Source organism: Anomalospiza imberbis, chromosome 3, assembly GCF_031753505.1.
Source record: "Anomalospiza imberbis isolate Cuckoo-Finch-1a 21T00152 chromosome 3, ASM3175350v1, whole genome shotgun sequence".
NCBI lineage: Eukaryota > Metazoa > Chordata > Aves > Passeriformes > Viduidae > Anomalospiza > Anomalospiza imberbis.
The window spans coordinates 24,287,089-24,313,496 of NC_089683.1; the positions used below are offsets into that span (position 1 = coordinate 24,287,089).

General features: G+C 38.8%; 1 protein-coding gene across 4 annotated transcripts in view; it reads left to right on the top strand.

Moving 5' to 3' along the window:
* The window catches only part of LRRC1 (leucine rich repeat containing 1), a 72,734-nt gene extending 50,669 nt beyond the window's left edge, over window positions 1–22,065 (top strand). For all 4 annotated transcript variants that reach the window (XM_068183661.1, XM_068183658.1, XM_068183659.1 and 1 more), the window contains exons 6-14: window positions 506–569; window positions 1,328–1,402; window positions 3,148–3,292; window positions 5,919–6,037; window positions 7,027–7,110; window positions 16,114–16,229; window positions 17,158–17,330; window positions 18,894–19,030; window positions 20,843–22,065. In XM_068183661.1, coding sequence (XP_068039762.1) covers window positions 506–569; window positions 1,328–1,402; window positions 3,148–3,292; window positions 5,919–6,037; window positions 7,027–7,110; window positions 16,114–16,229; window positions 17,158–17,330; window positions 18,894–19,030; window positions 20,843–21,001 — 1,072 coding nt within the window. In that variant the 3' untranslated portion in view covers window positions 21,002–22,065. The remainder of the gene's footprint in view (window positions 1–505; window positions 570–1,327; window positions 1,403–3,147; window positions 3,293–5,918; window positions 6,038–7,026; window positions 7,111–16,113; window positions 16,230–17,157; window positions 17,331–18,893; window positions 19,031–20,842) is intronic.
* The last annotated feature ends 4,343 nt before the right edge of the window (window positions 22,066–26,408 follow it).

The window sequence follows — 26,408 nt, forward strand, 5'->3', positions numbered from 1 at the left end:
GAACTTTTTTACATCCTTTTGTGCTTCCCTCTGTTTGCAGTCTCAAAACCAGAAGTATTTCAGAAATTGATGGATCATGTTGAGAAGATAAATGATAGATATTGAGTCTTGAGTCACATAGTTATGTGATCATTATGAGGAGTTTTTATCCAGTTGCATAACTGTAAATTTCCCCTAAAAAAATAAATCTAACTAACGATACTAGAGAATGTGGCATTTGCTACCCCGGGGGACTTATTGTTAAAATAATAAAAAAAAAAAAAGTAATGATTTGATTGCCTATACTAAGTTTTAAGTTTCAAGGTCATAGAGTTAGACTGACAAACTAAATTATTTTTTCAGTAAGATACTACTGCAAACAGTCTGTGCCTGGTAAAATAACTGTCTGCCTACAGTATATTGTAATTTGAAATGCAAGTTTCAGTAAAATGAGCTTATTCAAATACATGGGGTTTCTGTTGCTTTAGTCTAATGTGGTTTTGTTTTGATTTATCTCATCTCACAGATCACTTGCCCAGCTGCAGCGACTAGAAGAACTTGATTTAGGAAACAATGAACTTTATCATTTGGTAAGAGAACATACCACTGAAACTGCACATTGGTCTTGTTTTATGCATAATTTAGATTAAATAGGTTGTAGGATGTCCAAAACTGAAGAAAGAAAAATGCATGGAGGGAGAGTCTTTTTATAGGCTCAGATGAATTTTGACAGTGAGCTGTGCTTTCATATCTGTTTAGTCATGTTCAGCACAGTATCACTTTAGTCAAAAAACCGCAGCTGATCTCTAGAAAATGAGAGTGTGGCACAGCTTTTTTATGGAAATAAAAAGGAATGGAGGGACACAAAATTTTGTCTGTGCTTACAGTTACAATGACCACGTGGACTTGTGTCAGGAACTGGATGGGCTAAGCACAGATGAAAGTTAAATTTCCAGGGTGAGAGTGAGAATCTTTGGGAAAGGGCTGAGGCAAAACTGTTGAGGGGCAAGAGGTCCTACATTGTTGCACATCAATCTACCAAAAATATATCTGTCATCTCCCTTAAAGTGGTTCAGATGAATGTTGGATGGATTTTCAGTAGATCAAGGGTGTGCAGGCAATTTGTTAGTGCATACCAGGGAAGAATGGTAGATTATTAAGCTATAGCAATTAATTTGTATGATGGAATTCCCAAATACTTATAGTCACCCTTGCTATTTCTGACCAAGGCACCTCTAAATAGTGCTTGCAGTAAGAATTGGTTTACTTAGACTGTAAGTGTGGGGTGGCAATTTTTTTTTGCTTAAAGCTCCTATGCTACTTAACTTTACTGCTTTTTATGTTGTAGCCAGAAACAATTGGTGCACTTTTCAATCTTAAAGACCTTTGGTTGGATGGAAACCAATTAGCTGAAATACCTCAGGTAAAAATGATCTCCACTGGTACGGTTTTGAAGATATTTTTGAAAGACAACATTTTCATTCATTTCTATAGGGAAGTGCTTTTAAATGGAACGTTTTTCTCAGTCTACTTTGCCTGGGTTTGGTTTTGGGTATGTAAGGGTTTTGTCTTGAAAAATTCCTCTGCAAGGGATTGGCCATGATACTGTACGTTATCAGGAATTTTCTTTTAAGCATTTTGACAAAGGAATTGTTTTCTAATAGGCACATTGTTCAGTTTGTAGGACGATGCATCCTCTGTTTATAGTTCTTGCCTTAAGATCAGGGAGCCATAAGTTGTCTGAGATAACCATCACCTTGTATATCTATCTGAATTGCAGTTTTAAAAGATTTGAGTATGAATTTTTTTTTTCATTTTTTGTAGTCATCTTCATCCATTTAAGCATGGTGTTTGGAAGAAATACAGTAATGGAACTGTTGCCATAAATAGCAATTTTGATTTATGCAAGCAAATCCCCCTTCTGACATCAGTCATGGGATGAGGGAACTTAGCATTTAAAGCTTATAGCACTCTATAGTCCCTTTCTTAAGAACTTTTATAATATGTGGGACGGTTCCTCTTCCCTCTTTTTCCCTTACAGCAAGTCAAAACCTGTTTTCTTCTGTTCCTTCTGCAGTTTGATGTTACTTACTTTATGGATCTCATTGTCAACTGTGTGTCTTGTAAATCAGTTACAATTTAGTGGGTTTAGTTGACTTTGTTTTTGTTGGCTTGGCCTAATAAGTAGAGATGATCACTCATAAAAGGTTAAGTGTGACTTCAGCAGCCATTTTTATTGAAACTGGCCATTTTTGTGTATTTTGTCCAAAGTTGAAAGGATGAACTTGTAGGATAAAGGGTATGTTTTTAATGAAAGATCTGCTTGAGGGGCAGACTGTTCAAAAGTAAAAGAACTGATCTTGTAAGTTAGAATCAAGGCCGTTGCTGTATGAAAACTTCATATATGTATAAGTAAAAGGCACTTCTTCCTCAGCTGTTGTGTTCTCTGAAAGGTGATTTGGATGACTAAAATGAGATCTGTCCTCAAGTGTATATAGGGATGTCTGTGTGCATGGGGAATGGGGGGGTGCTCTGATAGCTAACAGAGGCAAAGGTGTTTCTTTGTCTGATGGTTGGATTGCCATGATAAAAACTTAAGTAGTCATTAATAATAGTAGATGATGGTAGTATAACTTGGCAGTTCAAATATGCTTGCTAGAGCAACACCCCCAATTCCTATTTCTACATTTGTTGTAGTTGGGAGATGTGAAGATATGAAATCCCTAGATGTCATGGCATGTTGCTGTAGCAGCCAGGAGAGACTAATCCTAATTTGCCTAGGGTTGGTTGGGAGGGGTAGACTTTAATTATGTGGTGGTTGATAATCTGCCATTCTGAAAAAAAAAATAACTCTGCAGTCTTTACTTGAGGAAAACTCCAGGTTTGGCTGGTGCTTGCCTGGGTGTGCTCAACATAGCTTGCCTGACTACTGAAGCCAGTTTAATATTTAAAATAAGAAACCATGACTGAATCACTTGGTTAGTTTATCATATGTGAAGTGTAAATATTTACTTTTTTTCTGCTTTTAGAGGTCGTACAAAGAATGGCCAATTAAGAGGTCATACAGATAATTGTTTTTCTTTGTGGAATTTCATTGTGATGGTACATTTTTCAAAGTGCTTTCTTACGTGTTTGGGCATGACTTAAATTTTTTTCCTTGTATTGCAGGAAGTAGGAAACCTGAAAAACCTGCTTTGTCTGGATGTTTCTGAAAATAAATTGGAATGCCTTCCTGAAGAAATTAGTGGTCTGACTTCTTTAACAGACTTGCTTGTTTCTCAGAATCTACTTCAGGTCTTACCTGATGGCATTGGTGAGTACAAAGTGAATGCTATCACATAGAACCATTTAACCCACTGTAACTGGAAGTCATTTGGGTTTTTAAAATCTTTTTGTGCAAGAGATGAGCTTGTCTTGTGTTGGTTTTTATTTCTTTTGCTTAGTAGCAAATGCATAGCTCTATTTATGCTGCATTTTAATTGTCTGCATAGTGACTCTTTCATAATCCTCTTTCAGTCTTTGCTTTGTATCTCCCAAACAACATAAATGTTAATATGTCCCTTCAGTTCCCATTGTATCCATTTCACCATCAGAACTCATTAACACTGTAAAATTTTAGCTTGTGACATGTTGTGGGTCAAGTGATAAGACTGGCTGAAAGTATCACTACAAAAAATACAGAATTGTGAATGGTGATATGTAATTATCTTCATTTGGACAATGTGATTAATCCTCTACTGAACCTAGTGGAAAACTGTTTGCCTTGCAGCACATTAATCCTTGCCTTGAGGATTCAAACTACAACCTTTCTGTCTCTGACCCCTTGGATTGGGTTCAGTGACTGAAGAATGTTTCCTGAAGCATTTTTTAAGGTGTATATTTTTTACCCATTCAGTAGTTGTTGCAAGTAGATGAACAAGCATTTTTTTTCCTCTACTCATCAGCTGTTTTTCTGGAAAGTTCCACATTGTAGTCTTAGAAGACATAGTAGAAGACACAGTATGTCTTCTCCTTGAGAGGACTTTTTTTTTAAACACCCCAACATAAAGGTGTAGGGGAAGGAGGACTTGTGAATGTGGCTTAACTATATTTAACATTCAGAAAAGACTGGTCAGACCGTCCCTCTTCCTATATATTCTATATTAGACTAAGAAAAGTTTCTCTAGAAGTTAGACTTGGGGAGTGGGCTGACAACTGTGGGTCCTACAGCTGCCTAATATGTATTTGATAGGGAGTTGTAGCAGCCCTTTCTGGCGACCTGTGCTGGCCAGTACAGTTTTTGTACATCAGAAACAGAGCTGTAGCTTCTGAAAGTCAGCAGCTCATGCACCTGGCTGGATGGAGCTTGCTGGCAGAAGTGATCTTTGCTGGTCTCTGTGGAAGCTCCTGGGCCTTGCCCAGCTGATCACTGAATCCTTGGTGGGACTGATGGATCTGTAGAGCTCTTGAAGCAGGGCTCTCACCAGCACCAGTGGCTCAGGTCAGCTGTGGCAGTGTCTCCTCAGTCTCCAACGCTCTGATGGAGCTCCAGCACCCCCAGGCAGCCTGTGCCAGTGCTGCACCACCTCCCACTGAGGAAGCTGCTTTTGATGTCCAGATGGGATCTCACACTGCAGTTTGCAGCCGTTGCTGCCTCACCTGTCCCTGCAGAGAAGAGTTTGGCTCTGTTGTGTCCATAACTGCCCTGTAAGTGGTTCTGGGCAGTTCCCAGATGCCTCCTTGGCTGTCTGTTGGTGGGAGTCAACAAAGCCAGCCCCTTCAGCCTCAGCTCACATGTGCTCTGGCCATCCTGATAGCTTCCTTCTGGACCCCCATCACTTAAACAGGGGAGTTGAGGGGGAAGACAGGACATCACATGAAACTGAGAATGATTTTACAGGTGTGGTTTCACTAATTTTGGGTTGATAGGATATACCAACTTCCATTGATCTGTTTGCTATAATTCTAAAGTTGCCTAGTTGGTGTTTATTTCTGATGAGAGGTCACTGCTGTTTAGTATTCAACCTGGCACTCACCAGAGTATCCATGTCCTTTCCATCAGGGCTCTTGTAGAGCTGTATATTTCACTTCCCAGCCTGTGCTGGTGCACAGGTTTATTCTGTCTGAGTGCAGAGCTCTGCAGTTCTCTCTGCTAAACCTCAGGTTTCTGTTTAGGTTGCTATCTTTCTGCGTCAGATATCCCTTCATGAGTTAGCATCATCAGTGGATTTGATACTCCAGACTATTACAGCTGTTTTGGACCACACAAGGATGACAGTGAAGTATCAGCACCTAGTGTTGTCTTCTGAATTCTTTACTATGGGCTCTGCCTGAGTCAGCTTTTGCACCAAAGACCAGTCTGATACAAAGGAGTAGAAAAAATTGAGTTTTCTGCCCTGAAACAGTATTTTGTTCTTCATGAGAAGATCACCTTCAGAGGAGTTTGATTTCTCATCTAAAGAATAAACTTGGGTTTCCTGTCTGACTAATTAGATTCTCTGTTAGGACAAAGAGACCTTGATCCTATTTGGGTTTGGGCCGTCACTTCAGTGCAAGGTGTTCTCACTGTGACTGATTAGGTGTAGGTGATCTTCTGAATATTCCTTTGTTAATAAACATTGTATAATTGAGGAAAAAACAGATAATTTTCACTTTTTTATAGGCATTTGGGTAGACACATCCTTGATATTTACATGGGATATCATTCAGATTTTAACTTCTTTACAATTTATTATGCTTAAATGTTGTATATGAATATTTGAGTATGAATTCAGTGATATTAAAACTTGCAGAAATAGTGCAAGCACTAAGTGAAGCAGTGCTTGGGATCTTTTATTTTACCTAAAAAAAAAAGTTATTGTTTTAGAAGATTTTTGAAAGTTTTGCAGCAGTAAAAATTGATGTCATTAAAGGTAATGGAGGATACTAGACTAAAAATCCATGCTGTTTTTTCTGTCCAGGAAAATTGCGGAGGCTCTCCATTTTGAAGGTTGATCAGAACAAACTGATCCAACTAACTGATTCCATTGGAGACTGTGAAAGCCTTACTGAACTAGTTCTCACAGAAAACCAATTGCAGGTATGCATGATCATGGCTGCTCAAATGGCAGGTGGTAATAAGACCTGCTGTTAAGTGCTGAATCACTTAGCTCATCAGGTTACTTACCCTCACTACTGCTAAGTAGTGCATTTTCTTTAAATGCATCTTATTTCTTACCTGTTAAATGAATGCTGGAGATCATGTTGTATGTAGTAATAATCCACCCTTCAAATGCTTGAGCAATTACATATTCACTCTCGAGTCTTTCATGACCAGTGAGAGAATTGGAGCACGTGGAGTGCAGGTATCACTTACTTAGTTGTGTTTAATATGCAGGGGTTTGTGCTGTATTGCATTAGTGCCAGTTTTTGCTGGGCATTATCTGGATCAGTCTTGCTGGAATTGAATAGAAGCCCTGAGCACTGCAGAACTTGTACTGCTCCTTGCTCTGCTGATCTGCTCTAGACAGGTGTTAAATATGATTTGTGGTCAATTAAAATAAAATCTCAGAATTCCTTCTGTTGGGTGTGTCCTTCCATTATTTTGAAACTTCATGTAACACTGACACTTGGAGAGTAGCTGTCTTTAAATAAGCTAGGTTTGAGCATTTCTTAAGCTGAATTGGTACTTGGTCGTGTTAGAAGCTTAAGACTGTTAAGAAGATGTCTTTCCAACAGTGAGTTCATAGCACCTGTGTTAGGAGATAGCTAACTGAGAAGGAAATTTGGGAGTGTAAAGTTAGATAATACATCCTACGTACATGCATTCTGTACACAGCTGTTGTGTGTCTTTTATCCTAGTGCAGAGATAGTTCATGAGTGAATTTGTGCTAGCAACTGACATTCCTAGGCACTTGTTCTGCAATCTAACCCCTGGATCATCTTTGGAAAGTCTGGTGGTAATGAGGATTAACTACACTTCAATTCTGAAAGTAGATGAGACTGTTAATTAATTTTAAAAGTGAGTTAAGTGTTTTTTCCTGACTCTATGAATTCTGTTTGTATATTATTTTGTTTTTGTTGACACAGTCATTGCCGAAGAGCATTGGAAAGCTAAAGAAGCTGAACAATTTGAATGCTGATAGAAACAAATTAACTTCTTTGCCCAAAGAGGTAAGTTTTGTGCAGATGACATTATAGAAATAGAAACCTCTTGATTTCAAGTGCCTTTGAGAAGTAGCAGGCAACTTTGGTCCAATGGGTATTCTTTCCAAACTGATCACAACCAGAAACTTGTCCGCTAGATCTGAATTGTAGTGATTTGGTGGCTTGGAAGTGCAAAATGTCTTTGCAGTTGAACAGAAAGGCTTGGATCTAATTAGCTTGTAACTAACTTGGGTCCAATTAACTTTTAACTGGTAATTCCCAGTGTGGATGTCAGGTCTTGTACTATTTGAAGACTTGGAGTTCTGCTAGGGTGAATGCAGCACCAATATGTCTCTTCTGCATGTAGTATGAAACTACTGCCACTCTCTTCCTCACCTTACTCCTGTGACTAATATCAAAGTTTCATACTCTGAAAAGTGGCTCAGTGACTGTCTTGAGAGTATTTTTGGTTTTGGAGATGTCTGGATTACTTTTGCCCTTAAATATAAGGACCTGATGTGACAAGATACCTCAAATTTTGCAGCTATGAGCACTAGGACTTCTTGTCTGTTGTAACAGTATGTGGAATGAAATGAGGCTAGAGCTTGTGTTGTGAAACTAAATATAATGAGGGCTTTACAGGTTTTGTTCAGCAGTAAATTGTGGAAAGGAATTGGGAAAGCAGCATCCTGTGATTGGAACATGGAGCTGTGAGTTGGTTCTGTTTGTACTACTTTTTCTCTGTAATTTTTATCCAAGTAATTCTCCCTCTAAATTTTCCTATCTAACACGTGGCTCTGAGCTTTTGTTCTCCACTTTCAGTCACCTAAGGAGCAGGAGGGTTCTGTGCTCAGGTAATAGCTGATGGAAATTGAGATGAGCGTCCGCTCTGGCTCACTTCCTTATGGAGCTTGGACAGCTCAAGGAGGAGGTATGAGAAGGAAGTGAAGTGGCAAAGAGGTGGGTGAGAGCTGATTGTCTGAAGAAGAGGGATCAAGCAGGGGCAGAGGATGCTGCAGTGGCACTGGCAGCAACAATTTCAGTGTCCTGGGTCTGAGCTACCACAGGCCAGTCACCTAATTGAGGGAAGGTGAGGGGTAAGATGTGAGTACTGCAGCTTTTCTAGCAAAACAGTGTCTTCTGTGCTGTCATGCTTCCGCTTCTGAACAAAGAATTGTGACAGGGCTTACCCAGACACGTTGCATGATGGCTAGCAAGAGACAAGACCCTGGGAAAACTATTTGGATTGGTATGTGATAGCAGTTTTCATATTTAGATATGCTGAGTTGGAAGGAACCCATCAGGAGTCCACCTCCTGGCCCTGCACATGACACCCCAGGAGTCGCACCATGTGCCCGAGAGCATTGTCCAAACACTTCTCAAACTCTTTCAGGTTTGGTGCTGTGACCAGTGCCCTGGGGAGCTGTTCCAGTGCCCAACAACCCTAGGTGAAGAACCTTTTTGTAATATCCAACCTAGACCTCCCTTGGCACAACTTCAGGCCATCTCCTTGGGTCCTGTCACTGATCAACACAGAGAAGAGATCAGGGTCTGCCTCTGCTCTTCCCCCATGAGGAAGTTTTAACTGCAGTGAGGTCTCCCCTCAGTTTCCTCCTCTACAGGCTGAACTGTCCAAGTGACCTCAACTGCTCCTCATACAGCTTCTCCTCAAGGCCCTTCACCATCTTTGTTGCCTCTTTTGGATGCCCTCAAATAGCTTAATATCTTTCTGATCTTGTGTTCATTCAGCAGAAGACTTTCTTTGCTAAAATACCTGTACTTGAGACTTGTGCAATTTTATGTCCACTCCACCTTTGAGCAGAATTGTTTTGAGTTTTGCATGGAAAGTTTTACTGGTACAGTTTTATTCCAGATTAGCCATTAATAGCTTGTGTAGTGTATAAGCACTTTTCTCAGTTAATGGAATATATGGTATTGGAGGTGGTGCATAAGAGCAATCAGTGTGGATTGGAAGAAGCAGGAACAGGAGCAGGCAAGAGGAGAAGGCTCAGCTGCAGGAGCAGGTAAAGCAGGGTGAATATGGAGTGTGTCTGCTTGGGGGTGTAGTGGGGTCAGGAGCTCAGTGCAGAACAATAGCGGGATTCATACTGAGCAAGATACTGATCAGTTGGAACCAGCAACGTTTTTCAGAGGTGGAATATGCTGCTCAGTTGATGAAGTGAAGAATGAGAATGTGTCTAGAGAACATCGGTGCACATGAGAGAGGGAGGAGGACACCTGCACAGAAGTGGAATGAAGACAGGGATGAGCCTGTGTTTGGAGAAGGCAAATAATGAGAAAATGGAAGGTAGTGTCTGGAATGAGGTGAGCTTTGGGGAGTTGTGGAAATCCAGGATATAAAAATGGGAGAGGATGGTTCCCAAGGGAGCTTGGCAGGGAAACAGAGGAAGCAGAGCTCTTTGGCTCCCTATCAATGACTTTGAAATAAAATTTTTATTTTTCCTTTAAAGGTGTCCATGCCAATGTGTCTGTCTCATTAGAACAAATGCCTTGAAATTACATGTAATGTAAGATTTTATGCTTTGCTCTGCTAATATTTAATTTTTTATTATTTAATTTTAAAGGAAGTCAGCCCTTCTCTAACTGTGGGGTCATCTCTCTCTTGATCAGTGCATTTGAATTCCAAGCTGTTAACGTTACAAATAGAAAGCATGAACAACTGATGGCAGTGGTGTGCCTCAAAAATACTGTTAATATGTGTGTATTGCAGAACCTACTGTCTAGCTAACAAGGCTTCTCAGTTTCAGTTTTTCAAGTTTCATTTTGAATTCCTTCAAAAAACAGGCTTAGGCTGTGCAGTATACATTTTTCCCTGAATGTTTTTAGAGTGCCTTCTTACAGTGCTGAAATGGTAGTTTCACAAACAAAGGAATCTGCTGCTATCTGCCCATGTTCCATCTGTTCCTGGAGTTGCATTTTCTTGGTATAGTATTTTTCTTAACCAGCAGCATTTTGCTTTAAACCAAACATGAAAATCTCATAGACAGGTTTTATGTTTAAAAATCAGAGGAATTAAGTGAAGAATCACACTTCATAGCTCTAAAAGAGAATTGTTCTACATGAACTGAGTGCACAGGTGTACCAAGTACTATTTGTGGTTATGCAAAGCATCCACAGGAGCAGTTTTAGGGGGCTGATAGTGGCAAAGATTCCAGTTCTGAGTTTCCCTTTGGACGGCAGGGAGGAACCATTTGGTGTCTTGGGTGGAATGTTCAGTTTCCATTTTTGTTCTCGTCATTAGTAACATGGAAAAAAATAAAAAACGCATAGGTAGCACACTTGGAAGGCTCTGCTTGACATTGAGAAAGCATACTATGTTTTCTGTTTGTTTTCATCCTAAACTGACTAACTAAGATTTGAAGCTAGGCACAAGCTTCTGACAGAAGTAATTTTAAACACCTCTGCCTGCTCTGTGTTGCTTTACATGTTTCCTGAGACAGTATGGCCAAGACTAGGGTCTCAGACCTCTGCACATCAAAATTAGTACTTGTATTGTACAAAATTAGTACTTGTGAGTACCAACTCACAGAAGCAGAGTTGGATGCAAAAGTAGAGTATACACTGCAGATATTTTTCCACAGTATCTTTCCCTCTTTTCCTTTAGGTGTTTTTCTTACCTCTTCCATTCTTTCTCTGCCTTACAGAGTGCTAGAGCAGCTGTACATATGTGGTCTTCATCCTGATAAAAAATGGATGTGGGAGAGGCTGTTATTGGTTTCTTTTGGAGAGGGATAGAGAGGCAATCTTGTAATGTTGGAGAGGGATAGAGAGGCAGTCTTATAATATGTGTAGGAAAAAGTGGAATTCAGCTGGAGAGAAGAGTACATGTACCCAATGCTGTATCTGCTTAGTGTTGCTGTCATTTCACCCAGAATTATTCCCGTAGCAAAGACCACTTTTATAGGTAGGACAGTGAAAATGATGTGCCTGGTGAGATAATCTCTGAGTTTTAGTTTTTCTGTGGTGGTGTGTATTTTTTTGGGGAAGGGGCTAGAAGGATGTTGATTTGGTTTTGTTTTGTTAACAGTTTAAGAGAATTGGATTTTGAGTCAGTGTGTTAAACCATTACATTGTAAGATGGCTTCAAGGCACACTTGTAAAACCACTCTTTATCTTTTGGTGTAAAATGTCTTGACTTGGGATTATTGAGGAGCTTGTATGCAAATACACTTTCAAAGTTTCCTGGTTCAAAGGTTTTTCTGTATTGTGTGGTGATAAAGGTAAAACCTGGAAGAACTGAATGTATGACCATGGATTGAGTCACTGACAGATTTCATCTACAGCATCTCGTTTTGCAGCTTAGTGCCTCTGTGACTGAAGTGGTAAAACAGACTTCAGCAAGAACTGAGAATGTCTAAACCTGTTCATAGTTAGAAATGTTTTTCCCCTTAAACTTGAAAGACCTGCCTGGTGACTCTTTGGTATTGAAATCCCACCCTGGCACAGGAACGCTGATGAAACTGGTGTGTTGATTTTGGCACTTGCATAAATAACCTCCTTGGAATGTTTTCCAGTTTATATGCTTTTGTTAATGAGTCTTTACAACCAGCAGAGGTCTGGTAATGTGTCCTTCCCGGCTCTGAGGTATATTGTGAGAATTATTACTCCATTAGGTAAAACTACAGGTTTTTTTTTTTTTTTTTTGCAATAACTGTGCTTTTTAAATTTTATTTTTCTTAAATGAGTAGGGACCACTTTGTTTTTTCTGATTTTAACTTTTGATGTCCTGTCTCTTTCTTCATTTGTATAGAAGTATGTGTGTCTCAGAGGTAAAAGAAAAAAAGGGCACTAAGGAAAAGTGCAGGAAAACTTGTCTTGAGTCAGAGGGCTGAGAAACTGTCTTGGTGAGCTCCTCTCCTACTATTCACCAGTGGTGCAGGAGGTGTTGAAGTGAGTTTGCTGAAGATCTTCCTAGCCAATTTAAAGTTAATAATAACAACAGAATAATAGTTAATAATAATTAATAGGGCAGTTTTCTCCACCCCTAAATGTATTCTGTGCTTGCATTTAAAGAATTAATATACTTTATGTGGAGCCAAGGAAAATTCTGACTTTAATTTGAACCCAAACAAAATTTTGAATATGACACGCTGGAAAAGATTTTACAACACAAGAAGAACTGTGTTTAAATTGCCACTATATTTATCAGACTTGTATAAGTCTGAGACAATTTTTGGCACTGACAGCTGTTTTGAGAGTTGAATAAAAGAGATGCATCACTGGACTTCTAGCTATTCACATGGCAACTGAAGACTGATCATTACAGTATTTTTCATAATGTAATTTTTTTGCATTGCTTATAGCTGTGTGAAAGATGCTAACTGGTAAAGTACAGCAGAATTGATTCATAGCTTTTGAGTAGTAAACAGATCTACTTTAGAGTCATTAGAAGCACCAGCAGAAAAGCATTCTGTTAAGACTTGCAGTTGTGGAGGACTGTCTAAGATGGATGAGTAGTGGGTGTATGAATGGCAAAAAAGCAGGAGGGTGAAGTGCTAAATGCTGGTCATGGTGAGAACATGGCGGGAGTTTCAGCAACTGAGTTGGCTTCCTGTTTATGTTTGTCCAAGCCTTACTGTTTCCCCAGAATGAGGAAGCTGTTAGAAAGATGAGCCTCAGACTGAGATAGAAGAAAAGAGCAATAAGATAATCCATTAAAGGGTTTAAAGGGTTGAAGTTTCAGGTGGAATCCAGAGGTCTCCTAGTGACAATCATCCTCTCAATCAAGCCCACCTGAATGCAATATGCAGTTTTGTTCCATCTTCATAGTACCAATGATCTTAAAATTAGCACTTCACAGTAATGACCATTTCCTGCCTGACTGACCTGTGGGCTTTGTTTTTGTGGTTTTCCTTTATCTAGGCTCACTGTTCTTTGGAGTTCGCGTGATGTGACAAGTCAATAACCCTTAAACTAAAGTTGCTAAAATGAACTAAGTCTCAGGAGTACGACTTAGGCATGCACAACTCACGTGAGATCTTTTCCTGATATCCTGCTCACTACAGAAGAGTGTGAGGACTTCTTTGAGCCTCCAGTCCTTGGAACAGTTACTCACGTGCCTAGAACTAAGCACATGCTTGTCCCCATTAAGTGAAGTCTGTGCTGGAAATGCAGTGTGTGTTAACTGGTGAATGGGCTTGTAGCCTCAGCTATGTCCTTGGTGCAAATGTGGTGGTCTGGCACAGTTTGTTGTGAGCATGTGACCCTTGGAAAGCATGGCTCTTCCTCAGTTAGCCACTGTTAGCCAAACCAGTGACATTCTGATACCGTGTAGCTTCATGGTGGCCACAACAGTGTTTTCCTTTCCGCATGCCATGTAGCGTGTGCACTTTGCCTCCGTGGTACAGCTTCATGTTTAGGTTTTCAAACATTGGACCTGATGTCTTTCTGTACTGCTGGATGGGTGCCATCTTTGTTTAAATGACAAAGATTTTAGTTGATTTTTAACTGTCAGCTTGTCTTTTTTTGTCTTTGTGATATCTCACTCAATGCTACTCATTAAATGCTGTCTGCATTTTTTAAAAACAGTTTCATTAAAAAAATAGTATCTTTTTTATCTGCCCTACTACCCTATTAAAATAAAAGGTCTTCATTACCTTTGAATGGAACAAAAGCTTTGAACAGCAGCCTGTTGACTGATAGAGAGCAAAGTTAAATTAACTGAAGTTTAAATTATTTAGGAGTTACAACCCTCTTTGGCAGTAGAAGAATGTATGTTCTGTCTCCATTTGTTGGCATGCTCTTGTCCAGTATGGATAAAGAAAAATAAATTGAACATCTCTTGTATTTTCTTAATTGTTAGCCGCTTGGAAAATTATGGGTCAGGTAAATTGATAACCCTGTAAGTATTCTTTAGTCCACGGTTCTCCTATTGCCTTTCATTAAGCTGCTTTAAATGCATGATGACTCGGGCTGTCCCAATTCCACTGCTGCATTTTTCCATTGTCAAAAGTATAGAAATTTTGATCTCATCAGGGCTGCATGGCTTTACTTTGTTTGTTTGGCTAACCTGTTTGGATCTCCATGCTCCAAGACTGAGTAACACAAACTTCATTCATGAAAAGGGAACACTTTTTGTACACTGAGGACATCACTTGCCAGCTCATCAACATTCTCTAATTGTATTTCTTGCTTTTCACTGCTCCTCATGTTAGCAACACCAATTAGGCACTTAGTGTGTATATATTTTTTTAAATCACACTGTGTTCTGTGAACATGTGAAGGCACATTATTTAAGAATTTATACACGCTTTAAAGTGACTAGCAGAATTCTTGAACCAAGAAATGTTTGCTTACGATTTGAGTGCTGGTTTCTAAGGGCTTTGATTCACAAACTAAAATGATTTGCAAGGTTCACGCTTCTGTTGTACACACAGGGCTGGGAGAACTGATAATCTTGTGAAATAGCTGCATCTTAAGAGTGCAGTGATTTAAGGGAAATATGACAGATTTTATTTTGTCAAGAATGTAGCACTTTAACTTTCTGCTGTAAATAGCTTGTGAATCAGAAGCCTTGAGCAGCTGATTGTTGTTTTCTTCCATTAAAAAGCATTTATGATACAAAGGAAGGTGAGTGGAATGTAAATGTTCTGTTTATTTTATTTTGTGAGTCACAGTTGCATCCTTTAAAAGTGACTTTTTCCTTAGTAAATAGTGTATGTTAAATCAACACTATTTTTCCTTTGACTGGTTAAAATATTTTGTGCTATTTTTCTGTAATTTCAGTCTTGGGTTTGGACTGAATTGTGGGTTTTGCAAAGACATGACTGACAGTGAACAAGAACACAATAATTTCAGCTTAGTTTTGGGAACTCCTGGCCAAGGTGTAGTTACATAATGGCTATAGTATGAGAGGAGAACCTTCTTAGATGTATGTCACTATAGATGTCCTCTAATTTTTGAACTGAGATTTTCCACTGTGTTTAGTTTGGACTCTGGCTCTGTAATTAGATTCTAAGTCCGCTTAACTTGAAAGCTTCAAATGGCATTGGGATATTTTGCCTCTGTTATTTGGAGTAAGAAAAAAAAATCTTTTTTTGCCTTCTTATGGTGAGTTTTGGAACTGGCAAACAAACAATGGTGCTTTTTGAAACTCTGTATGATAAGCAAACAAAGGTAAGTTTCCTTTGTTAATAGGAACAAAGAGTTACTTGAAGCAGCCTTGAGTTGCTACAACTAATAATCTTCCTGTTTATAGAAGTTCCGTCTGGAACATAAAGTTGGAATCAGTGTGTTTTTTTTTTTTTTAATCGGATGTGGGGGGTTTATCTTTCTGAAAGCAGCTACTTTTGGTGCAAGATGTAGATTTTTAAAGGGAAAACTGAAAAATCCCATCTTTGCATCCAAAGAATGCAAATGTTTTTATTTGGGTAAATTGATAGAGGATATTAGATTAAAATAGATTAAAGAAGGCCAGTTCATGTGGGAATTGTGTTGAAATGAGTTGCTTCTAATGAATTGGGGCATCAAAGATTTTACTCAGTGTTCTGCTTCTAGTGAGCTCTTCATTAATCTTTGTGGACTCAAGAAATTTTGGGAATTGGTTGGTATATTTAGCATTTTGCCTTGCTTCAAGGCCCATTGCACTTGCTTGGATATAAAGTTGCCATGAGGAAATAATGAATTAATATGTAAAATGTAGAGCTAGAAAATGTTAAGTTTAGGGTTTTCTGTGAATGTTGGGCACAGAGTAGCTTCTGTGTGGTTACTGATTTCTTCTGGGTGTGGAAGGCTCTGAAAGGTAGCTAGAATGTGACCTGTATGTAAAGTTATCCATTATTTGCAGATACAGATGTTCAAGACAGTGCTCCTACAGACTTGCTTCAGCTCAAACTTCTTCGAAGCGAGCACTTGTTTGCAGTCTGTACCTCAGGGGGAAGTGTCTGGCAGGCATTGTAACTTCAATGTGCTGTGACACACTCCATGACCCGTACTGCATGCCTTTGTTACACTATGGTACTGAAACAAAACCAGACTTGCTTTTTTTTTTATCCCTCTTCTCAAATGTAGGTTGGAGGCTGCTGCAGTCTTAACGTCTTTTCTGTACGTGACAACAGATTATCTCGAATTCCCTCTGAAATTTCACAGGCCACTGAACTTCATGTCCTGGATGTTGCTGGAAACAGGCAAGAGATTTTTGTATTTTCATGTTCTTTTGCTGAATTTACTTAATTCTTTCTGATAGCAAAAGATATTATGTCTAAGAAGAGAGTAATAAAAAAACAGTTATGACATTCATGTTAGTGTTACTGTTGAAATTGTCAAAGTAGTCTTCACCCTGGGCCAAAAGTAGCATAAATTGTGTGTTATTGTGAGTGTGATTTTTGGATTACTTGGACCCTGAGGAAGAAATTGGATTTTAAAAAAAATCCTCTGGATTCATATATTTCTGAATTAAAACTGGGAATCTAGGCAATGGATAGAGCTTCAGGTGAAGCTACCAAGCTGTAATGTCAAGTGGCATCAATATTGAGTGTTGTATCTTCACAATACAGTACGAGTAACAGGGAAGGCCACTTTGACCTTGCAGCTTCTCACAAATCTTAGTGCTTCAAAAAACAAGCAAAAATGAGTGGATTAAAGCATAAACCAGCAAATTAGTTCAGCTTATTAGTAGGAAGTTAAATTAAAAAAACAACCCCAAAACAGAAGAAAAGCAAATGGCATTTCATCTATGCAGTATAATTGTCTCACAGGCCCTTATGTATTTCTATTCTAGCCACTGTTCACATGTAAACTCCTGATGGGAAGCAGCTGTCTGCTTTCCAGGGCACTGTACTGCAGTAGAGAAAGCTCAACATAGTTTTACCTGGTTTTCAGCTTCAGAGGATTATAAAGTTATAATAAAGTTAAGCTGTAGGTTTGTTTTTTTTTTTTTCTTTTTAAAGAACGGAGTAGTTGGAATTGATGACTACTGCAATGCCTTCTATTAGAGGCATTCATTTCAATCCTGTTTGTTCCAACGCAGCAATGTATACTTGAGTTGACTTCATGACCATCTATTAAGTCTCCCAGGGACTGCCCTGACTTTTTTACTTTGCTTTTTTGAACTAGGCTGACGTATCTTCCCATTTCACTGACTACGTTAAGGCTGAAGGCTTTGTGGTTGTCTGATAACCAGTCCCAACCTCTGCTGACATTTCAGACTGATACAGACCCTGAAACAGGAGAAAAGATTTTAACATGTGTATTACTTCCTCAAATGCCTTCTGAGTCTGGTTGCCAAGGTAAGTGCCTAGAATCAGCTTTTCATTACATACAGAATTATTACTTCTTTCTTTACTGAGGTGTCCCATAAAGGTTTGTAAAACTTGCATAAGCCCTAGTGAGCAAAGTAGCAAAGTTCTGGTTGAATTTTCAATATTAAACCTTTTTTTTTTCCTATTAACCTATTAGTCTTTTGAAGACTTCAAAACTTGGTACTGAGTGTTATTGAAAATCTAGTGACAGCTACGATAAATAAAATACATATCTGGAAGAAATAAAATCACTCATATCACTATTTTGAGGCTTGCCAATGAGCCCAGTAGTGGTGTCCATATTTGTGTACATTGATTGTACATCTTTTATTTATATATATATGTATATATACACACACACATATATACATATATGGAAAATTGGTGGCTTTCCAATTTCAATCTCTTTACTAGCAAAATAAATTGCATAGCACATAGTGAACAGTGGACTTTTTATTTTTTAGCAAGCTAATTTTCTTTCAAGCAGAGGTGCCATACAGTAACTTTATTATATTCATTAACAAGTGTAGAATTGCAGTATAAGTTGCTTTTCCCTTTTGTGATGAAACTTTCCTCTGAGCCAGATGGAACCATAAACTCTTTTGTTGGCTGTGTTACTACTCCAGTAACTTCTGAATGTTTTTTGTCGTCAAGCTTTTAGAGCTGTATGTGAACATTCAAGGGGATTCATCTGAGCTAATATTTACATTTCTACTGTAGTGACTGGAGAGTGCTTTATCCCATCCGAGAATGGACTTTCAAAAGAAAATTCTGTAGATTCTTCTCCACTGAGTACAAAGGGGCCTGAGAAGAAAAATTCAGCTGTGGGTATATGTATTGTAGGCACGCAGGCTAATTTCCAGTGTTTCAATCATATATGGCTGTGGAGCAAATAGAAACCATTGAAACAGTAGGAGTGTAGAAATGTCTCTGTTTTCAGCTCCTGGATTTTAAGAATAGTTTAGAATTAAAATTAATATATGAATTAACCCCTTTAGAGTTAGAGAGGATTAATCTAGTTCAAGCAGAGTAACAGAGGTTGACTTGACTTTCTCTAGAGGCCTTACTACTAGAAATTAGATTTTCTCCTCTCCAGATGAATCTCGTGGCTTCAAGAGTAGAAGGCATGGAATTTAGATTGTTGAATGTGTATGCCTAGCAATACTGAAAGGATGAGTTTACTAAAAGCAGTGATCCTGTGTTATGGAATGCCATTTAGGGAACTGGCTAATGTCAGCTGACAGCCATGTTCCACAAGAAAAGCATGTATAGTGGCAAATATATTAAATTATATAACCAGTACTCTAAAACTCTGAAACAGTCCAAGTACAGAAATACCTAATTTATACAGAAATAATTTAGTGTATGTACTTCATAACAGAAAACTAATGCAAGTTCTGTTTTCTTCAAAAAACAGTAGAAATAGCCACTTGTAAGTATTGGAGGAGTGATTGTTCAGATGTTGCAATTATGAACAATATACCATGTTGATTGTGTGACTTCACGTGCATGTTGCTGTGAAACTTGAGTTACATTTTCCTGTTCTAACAGAAAACCTACCACGATGTGGTGCATTGGAGAGTTTGGTAAATGAGATGTCAGATGAAACATGGAATGAGCGGGCAGTGAACAGAGTCAGTGCAATTCGCTTCTTAGAAGATGAAAAAGATGAAGAGGAAAATGAAATGGTATGTTTTCCAAGCCTTTGGATACCTCCAGACACTGTGACATTAATGCAGAAGTATAAAAAGTCTCTGGGCATTCTTGCTGTAAATATTTCAGCTTGGACTGCATGCTTTGTGTGTACATTTGGAGAAAAAACTGTTCATGTTGGCTGCTGAAACTTTTTATGTTGACTTTAAATGCCTTTGTTTTTTCTGCTTTGAATATAACTTTTATATTCTGATGCAGGACAGTCTTCTGTTTTGCTTTGTTTTCCTCTGTCTGCTGAGGATGTTTTCTTTCCAGAAAGAAGATAGGATCTTCTCTGCATCTGTGAAGCTTTACTGCCTGAAAGTATATAGGATCTAATTTAGGATTCCAGCACTCTGGCATGTGTCTCCATTAAGTTTGCTATTGTTTGTCTCTCTAATTTCTATTTCCAATCTCTTTCGTGTTCTCTCTCATTCTTTTTTTTTTTTCTTTTTTAACTCCACCATTTACATTGAACCAACCATAAACAGCAGGAATATTGCTCATTAGTTTCCCCCTTAAAGAAAGGATGTGCCAACATCTGTCACTGTACTTATAAGACCTCTCCATTAAGTTGGGCTCTGCATATCCTGCAGATCAAAACACAACATGATCTGTAGTTTTACTAGCTTTTATTAACAATTAAAACTCCTTGTAAAGATTAACACTGCTTCAGTCACGTTTTTGATGTGCTTCTCTGATGCTCTAAAACGTTGCTGGTGTTCCTCATTAGATCTCAGCTTGAGATACTTCAGGGCACTGTCTGGATTATTGTAGTTTAAAAAGTAACTACACAAAAACTCTTACTTTAGTTTGGAAATGAGCAAGTAAGGTAGTTGCTTACTCCAAAGCAGCAGAAACAAAATATCTCTTAAGAGGCATGGTTCACTGACTGATAGGGAGTTCAGAATCATGCTGGGTGCTGCTTAACAGCTCTGCCAACCTGAGAATGTCCATAGAGTAGTGAGGGCTCAGGTGTTGAAGATAAGCACTTGGTTTGCCTGATTTGAGGCAAGAACTTTCCTAGGGGAAAAAAGTTGATGATCTTACTGAGGAGAAGGAAGGGCAGATTTCTGAAGCCGTCTTGACCAAAGCACCCACGTGTGGGTCATCAGTTCTGTTGGGCTCTGCACAGTTTACATGCATGCCACTAAAAAGTAATTGCATGTATACATGTATTATACGTATATTGTATTTGTGATGTTCTGTTGTCTCTAGCCTGGACGCTAACTGGAGTTTTTGTGAATCTTGTTTTCCTTGTAAAGGTTTCAGCACAATGATATACATTCTTCTGTCTAAGGTGGGAGAGAAATGCTCCCTCTCAAGGTGCTTGTTCTCAATTAACTAGAGAACTAGACTGTGTGGTGGGGCTGAAAGGCAAATGGAGCTCCACACAAACACTATTTAAAATTGTAAAGAGATCTTGTGGGATTCCTTCAAAATCAGGTGAATGTTTAAAGTATGATCTTAAATCACTTGTATGGTTTTGGGGAGGAAAAAATCCCCAAGTATAGTTATGAAAGAATCTTCACTTGATAACTTGTAATTGTACTTCACTTGAGTAGTGAAAAAGAGGACAAAATTTGCTCTTAGAGATTTCTTAAAACCTCTTTCCCTGTCTTCATAAACAAGTAGCTTTTAAAGTAATGCTCAGTACAGAGCATTGTAGTTTGAAAAGGAACAGGAGGGAAAAAGGAAAAAAAATTGATACTTACTATTTGGTATGTGAATGCTGAAGCCTTGTTAAGAGTATGCTGTTTTTGCAGAGAGACAAAGGCAAAACCACTTATTGCAATGTTTATTTTTAGAGAACACTTCTAAGGCGAGCCACTCCACACCCTGGAGAATTAAAGAACATGAAAAAGACAGTGGAGAATTTACGGAATGATATGAATGCTGCTAAAGGACTGGATTCAAACAAAAACGAGGTCAATAATGCCATTGACAGAGTGACCACTTCCGTGTAGAGTTTCATCTCCAGGTTTTACCTCCTGTGTCTTCCCCTGCTGTTGAAATGTTCCTGTCGTCTCCTGGGACCTCACTGAGCCCCTTTTTGTTTTTAACCAGAACCTGATTCATCGTCTCCATACACATGAAAAGTGCAGCCCGCTGGAAGAAAGTGCCTTATTTCATCCAGGCAGTGAACCAATAATTTCCAAATCAATATTGTAATTTTAATAGTCTTAGGCTTTTTTAAGTTTAATACACTACTGTATGCAGAATACAATATTTTTGTCTTAAACACAGGGGAAATAATGCTTTTCTTTTCCAGAGTGCTGGGATATCTTCTTCCCAGTGGCTGGATGTGCTGGTGAGAAATATAGTTTTGTGGGAAATCGATACACTTTTTTTATTTTTTTGGCAGCTCAGATGGTGTAAATTTTAAATTTTTGTATAGGACTTTCATAACAAGATGATGTATTTCACTTTTAAGAGAAAATTTATCTTGAGCGGTACATATTTTAGTATTTGTGGAAGAGAACAAGTTTCATGGACAACTGTATTCATTTGTTTGTACCACCCATTGTGCCTTATTGTGTTTGGTATGTCATATTAGTCTTAAATATAGCAATTCTCGAGGAAAGTGAGTAAATTTGGTCTCCTGCTTTAGATATGTTTTTCTTTTTGGACTGTAATTTGTTGGGAATTTTACCGCAGACAACTTATGTTTATATTATGGGATCTTAGGTTGTGAAGCACAAATGTTAATTTTGTTGTAAACAGAATTGAGATGAAACGACCAAACTGCTATTGTTTATTACATAATGCACTCACACTTTAACTTAGTTGTAATGAAACATCTTGGTTTGAATGCCTTGTTGCATTGCAGTCACTAGAAATTCATGCTTCCATTGTTTTTTTTTTAAATGTGCCATCTGTAAAATAACTTGAAAAACAGCACGATAGACTTTCAGAAGCACAGTATGAAATTAGTTTTATGTGTTACACAAGAAAGCATGATTCTTTAAAGTGCTTTGGTGGTTTTATAAAAATTTATAAAACCATAATAAAAACATCTTTAAAAGCTTCAGTAGATGTGATGTATCATTAAAACACCAATTAAAGTATCTCTGCATTAATGCTGTCATTGTTACTGTGTTGCACTTCAGTTGTCCAATGGTGATTTCAAGGTCTTACTAAATCTCTGGGTTCTGATTTGTTTATAAAGGTAAGTATTAACTGAGTTGAATTCTGTAAATAACAACTTTGCAAAAGCCTGATAAAGACTGATGTTGATGTCTCTGGGTTCTGTTCAATTCTCTTCCCCAAGATTCCTCATTTAAGCTTCAAGACATGGTTTTGCAGGAGGATGCTGGAGGTTTGTAGGTGTTAGGTCAGTTCAGTGGTAGTGCAGTTTTATTGTTCTTAAGGGAGAGTTCTTCTGGTTATTCTTGGTAAGCTGCTGTTAAAATAAAACCAGAAAGAAAATCAGGTTTTGGTACAGCTGACTCCAGCCTTGGGTAGAATTTTTTTTTAAAGTACTTACTGGAATTGACACAACAGAAGTTTAAAAATGTAGTAAACCCTGTACCCAAGAAAATAGCAACAAACCCGTTTGAGATGAAAAGAAGTTCCTAAAAAAGACAGTTCCTAAAAAAGCCGAAGGCAGCACCACTCTGTGATGCCAGTTTCTCATTTGGAGGCTGTGGCTTGTTTTGTTTTTAGCATCTGCTCCATCAGCAAGTTGAATGTTTAAAGCCTGGATTTGGGCCTTGCCTGACCTGCCACCAGATGAAAATAATTAATTGCCCTTACTACTTCTGATTACCTACTCCCTCCTGCTGCAGTCAGAACAAGATGTAAATCTTGTTGCAGCTCTGGGATATGTGCTGTGTCGCTCGGTTGTTTTCGTACATGCCAGCAGGCTCGTGGGGGCTGCTTCAGCCCACAAACTCACCACAAGGCAAGCACTACTTGCTGCATCCACTTTGGCACAAAGTAACTGGTCAGCAATCAGTTTTTTTTACTTTGGTGATTTTTAAATTTTGGGTTTTTTTTTTTTTTTTTAGTAGTGGAAGGAATATTTGTTGTGGTTTCTCTGGCTACAGATGGCTAAGTGGGTGATCTAGGCTGGTTGCCTTCCTTTGGGACAGTTTCACTTTCCTGTACCCAAGGGTGGCTGGTATTGTTTCTTTGTGGTCATCGCAGCCAAAGATGGGTGGTATGAATTGCATATTGAAGGTGTTTGCTTCCACTCAGTTGTTAAAGAAAATTAATTGAGCTCAGTCTAGAATCCAACAATTGCTTAATGAGAGATTAGAGGAGCTGAAGTCCATCATCAGACCAACCAGCTACTATCCCCAGAGGAGTGTTGGCATTCCTTGCTTTTCACTGCCGTCTCTCTTCACTTTGTTAACCTGTGTAGAGGAAATCCGGATTTTTGTTACGTTTTTTCAATCTGTGTCTGGGGAGAGATAAAGGAAGAGGTGTATTTTTCAGGCTTCTACAGTAATACTGTGTAGCACTGTGTCTCATTAATGTCTTTTGTTTATGCTTTTTGGTGAGGCAATTTGAGATTCTGCTCTGCTCCAGGTGGTTCAGCAATGTGTACAAGGTAGTGTAGTGTTTGAGACTGGCAGTAAGTGTAGTTTCCAGAGTACACCTTCAGGTATGGCAACAGCTGCCAGTGGTATGGAATAAGAGCAGATGAAGTGTTGTTTTTCAGGGCTGACAAGGTGCTTGGATTCTTGCTGTGCAGAGACAAGTGGCTACCCTCTCTCTCCTCCTAATGCTGGTTCAGAGTGACTTGCGTGTCATTCTATTTGATCAACCCTCCATCAGCCTGGACCTCAGGAGTGATCCATAAGTGTGCCATCTCTTGAGTGATCCATGTGTGTGCCATTTTATATTGGTTGAAGTACCCTTCTCCACCCAACAGAGTTGACAATATGCCAGACAGATTTAACTCTGTTTTGTAGCCAGAAAAAGTTGATGACACGTGTTCTGATGAAGCAATGTCTGTCCTTGAAAGCATGAGCCCTCTCTTCTCAGTCTCTGTTTTTTTTTCTCTTGCTGATGCTGTGAGGAGCCTGAGTAGTGAATATGATTATGGCTTCTTTCTCTGTGAGGAGCCTGAGTAGTGAATATGATTATGGCTTCTTTCTCTATAAACTTTTACTTCTTTACTTTGTCTTTTGAGAGGTGGGTTCAATGCAAAGAGGCTACAAAATTTGCATACTCTTTTGTTAGCTATAAACAGGTAACCAGGGAAAATCAACTGACCGCAGTGGTGGAGTGGATTTAATATTAACCTGCCAGTTACTGCAAACAAGTTCTCTGTATTCAAAGTCACAATTCCTAGTCTTAAAAGAATAATAAGAAAAAAGGCACTCTTGTGCTACCGTAGTTAGCGTAGCAATGGATTTTTCCATCCCCTGTGGGTTGCTCCAGGCTTTTCCCACAACTTCCCACAAATTTATGTGTTGAGATTATTTTTCTGGCTTAAGTTCCATATTTTTGATAATCAGTGTATTGTAGGAAAGTGTGTACTGGAAACTTGCGTAACACTGTTCTTTCCAGCAAATGACTTGTTTGTGTCCTGCTCGGCCTGCTTCTGGTCTAGCACTGATGCTTTACCAGTGCTGGGTGAGCAGCTTTTTGCTGATTAGCTACTTAACAGGTTTCACTACTTGGAGCTCGTAATTTCAGCTTTAAAGAGAGACTAGTGATGCCAGGAATTTTAATAAAAGTACATTATTTAGAATATTGTTTGATAATATCCAGGTTTGCTGTAAATGTCTGCCTTCCACTGAGACAGAAGCACACTATTTATCAGAATTATCTAGACCTTTTGTTAATGGAGAATTCACCACCATTCTTTGCCTTGACTCCAGAAAATAAAATTACTTTCGTTTTTCAATTGACTTGATGATAAGAGTGTTTCTCATCTTCAGTTTCTGACAAACACACAAATCTCTTTCTGTGCTTGGGTTGCTGTCAGGGAATATTACAAAAGCTGGTCTTGACTATCAGTAATTGTTTGGGGTGTTCCCTTTCTCCTGAAGCAATTGTGAAATTTTTAGTGGGACAGTGCCTCCGTCTTTCATTGTAAAGCCAGGACTATAATCATTATTCCACCAGCTGAATGAAGAATGTGAGGGGTTTTATTTGTTGTTGTTTTTTGGTTTTTTTTTTGAAAGTGGGTAGCGCATGTCTGATTTGAGCTGCTTTTATGAGCTGCTTTGCAGGAGCCATCCTGTCTCCTCTTCTGGTGGGTGTCGGAGACACTGTTTGTTTTATTCCCTGTTGTGCAGTTCTTGTGGCAGTGGGCTGGTCAATCATGAGTTCTGCCAGAGCAGAGGGCTTGGAGGAAGCAGCTCAGTGAGTGTAGCTGGACTGTGAGCTAACTTCAGATGTGAGGGTTCATGGCAGTCTGGCTTTGAATTTGTAACCTGTTCAGAGTGTTTGCCTCTAAACACTGTTGTTGCTAGTCCATTAACTCTAAGATCTTAACAAGTAGCTTATCTTTTCCCAGGAGAAGACCGCTCCTGAAAATACAGTATCACTACTGTCCATGGAGTGAACTTTGTGGCTCCTCAGTGATGTTTCAGAGGAGGGTTTTAGCAAACCTTCCTCGGCATTAAAACCAGGAAATGGACACCTGGTGCACAGTAACCTTTGACACTCTTTCTCTGATGTGCTCATCTGTTGCTGAGAATGTTGTCTTGGGTGAAATCTCTGATGTGCAGCTGGTGGTAACAGCCAAACACAAAATGTTAGCAATGCTCCCTGCGGAAGACCAGTGCTGACTGCAGTAACTTTCCTCAAGATCCACAGATGCACACAGAGCTTGGAAATACCACTAAAGCATCAGCAGCTTGGATTTCAGTTTGTAAGCATCCCCAGTATAATGCAGTGAAGGTTTTAGTTGGACACAAAACTAATTCAATGCTTCAAAGTCCTGTCTTCTTTTTCTCCTGAAGCAAACTTGGGCAAGTTGTGGCGATGTGCTTGTGATGGAAACAGTCTGTGCTATGATCACTCTCAGGAACTTGCCAGTTTTACTCAGTTCCAAAATAAATGGGCTGCTTTAAATAATTTTGAAGTTGCTCATACAAGATGGGATTGTCCCATATTTCTGGAACATAAAACATTATAATCATGACTACATGATTAGAACATAAGTGAATTTCTTTATAATTTGTTAATGGCATCCTGGACTTCCACTAAGCAACTTAAAACCAAAACAAAATCCAAACTAACTAACAAAAAGGTTTGTTTGAATATTACTGATGACATCATTCATAAGGGGAGAAAACTTCAAGTCTGAAGAACATTTGCATAGTGGATGTTTTTAGGATAACCTACAGCAATTTTTTAAAATTGTATTTTCAGGAAATTTAAAAAATCTTATCTGGATAGTTATTACTTGAG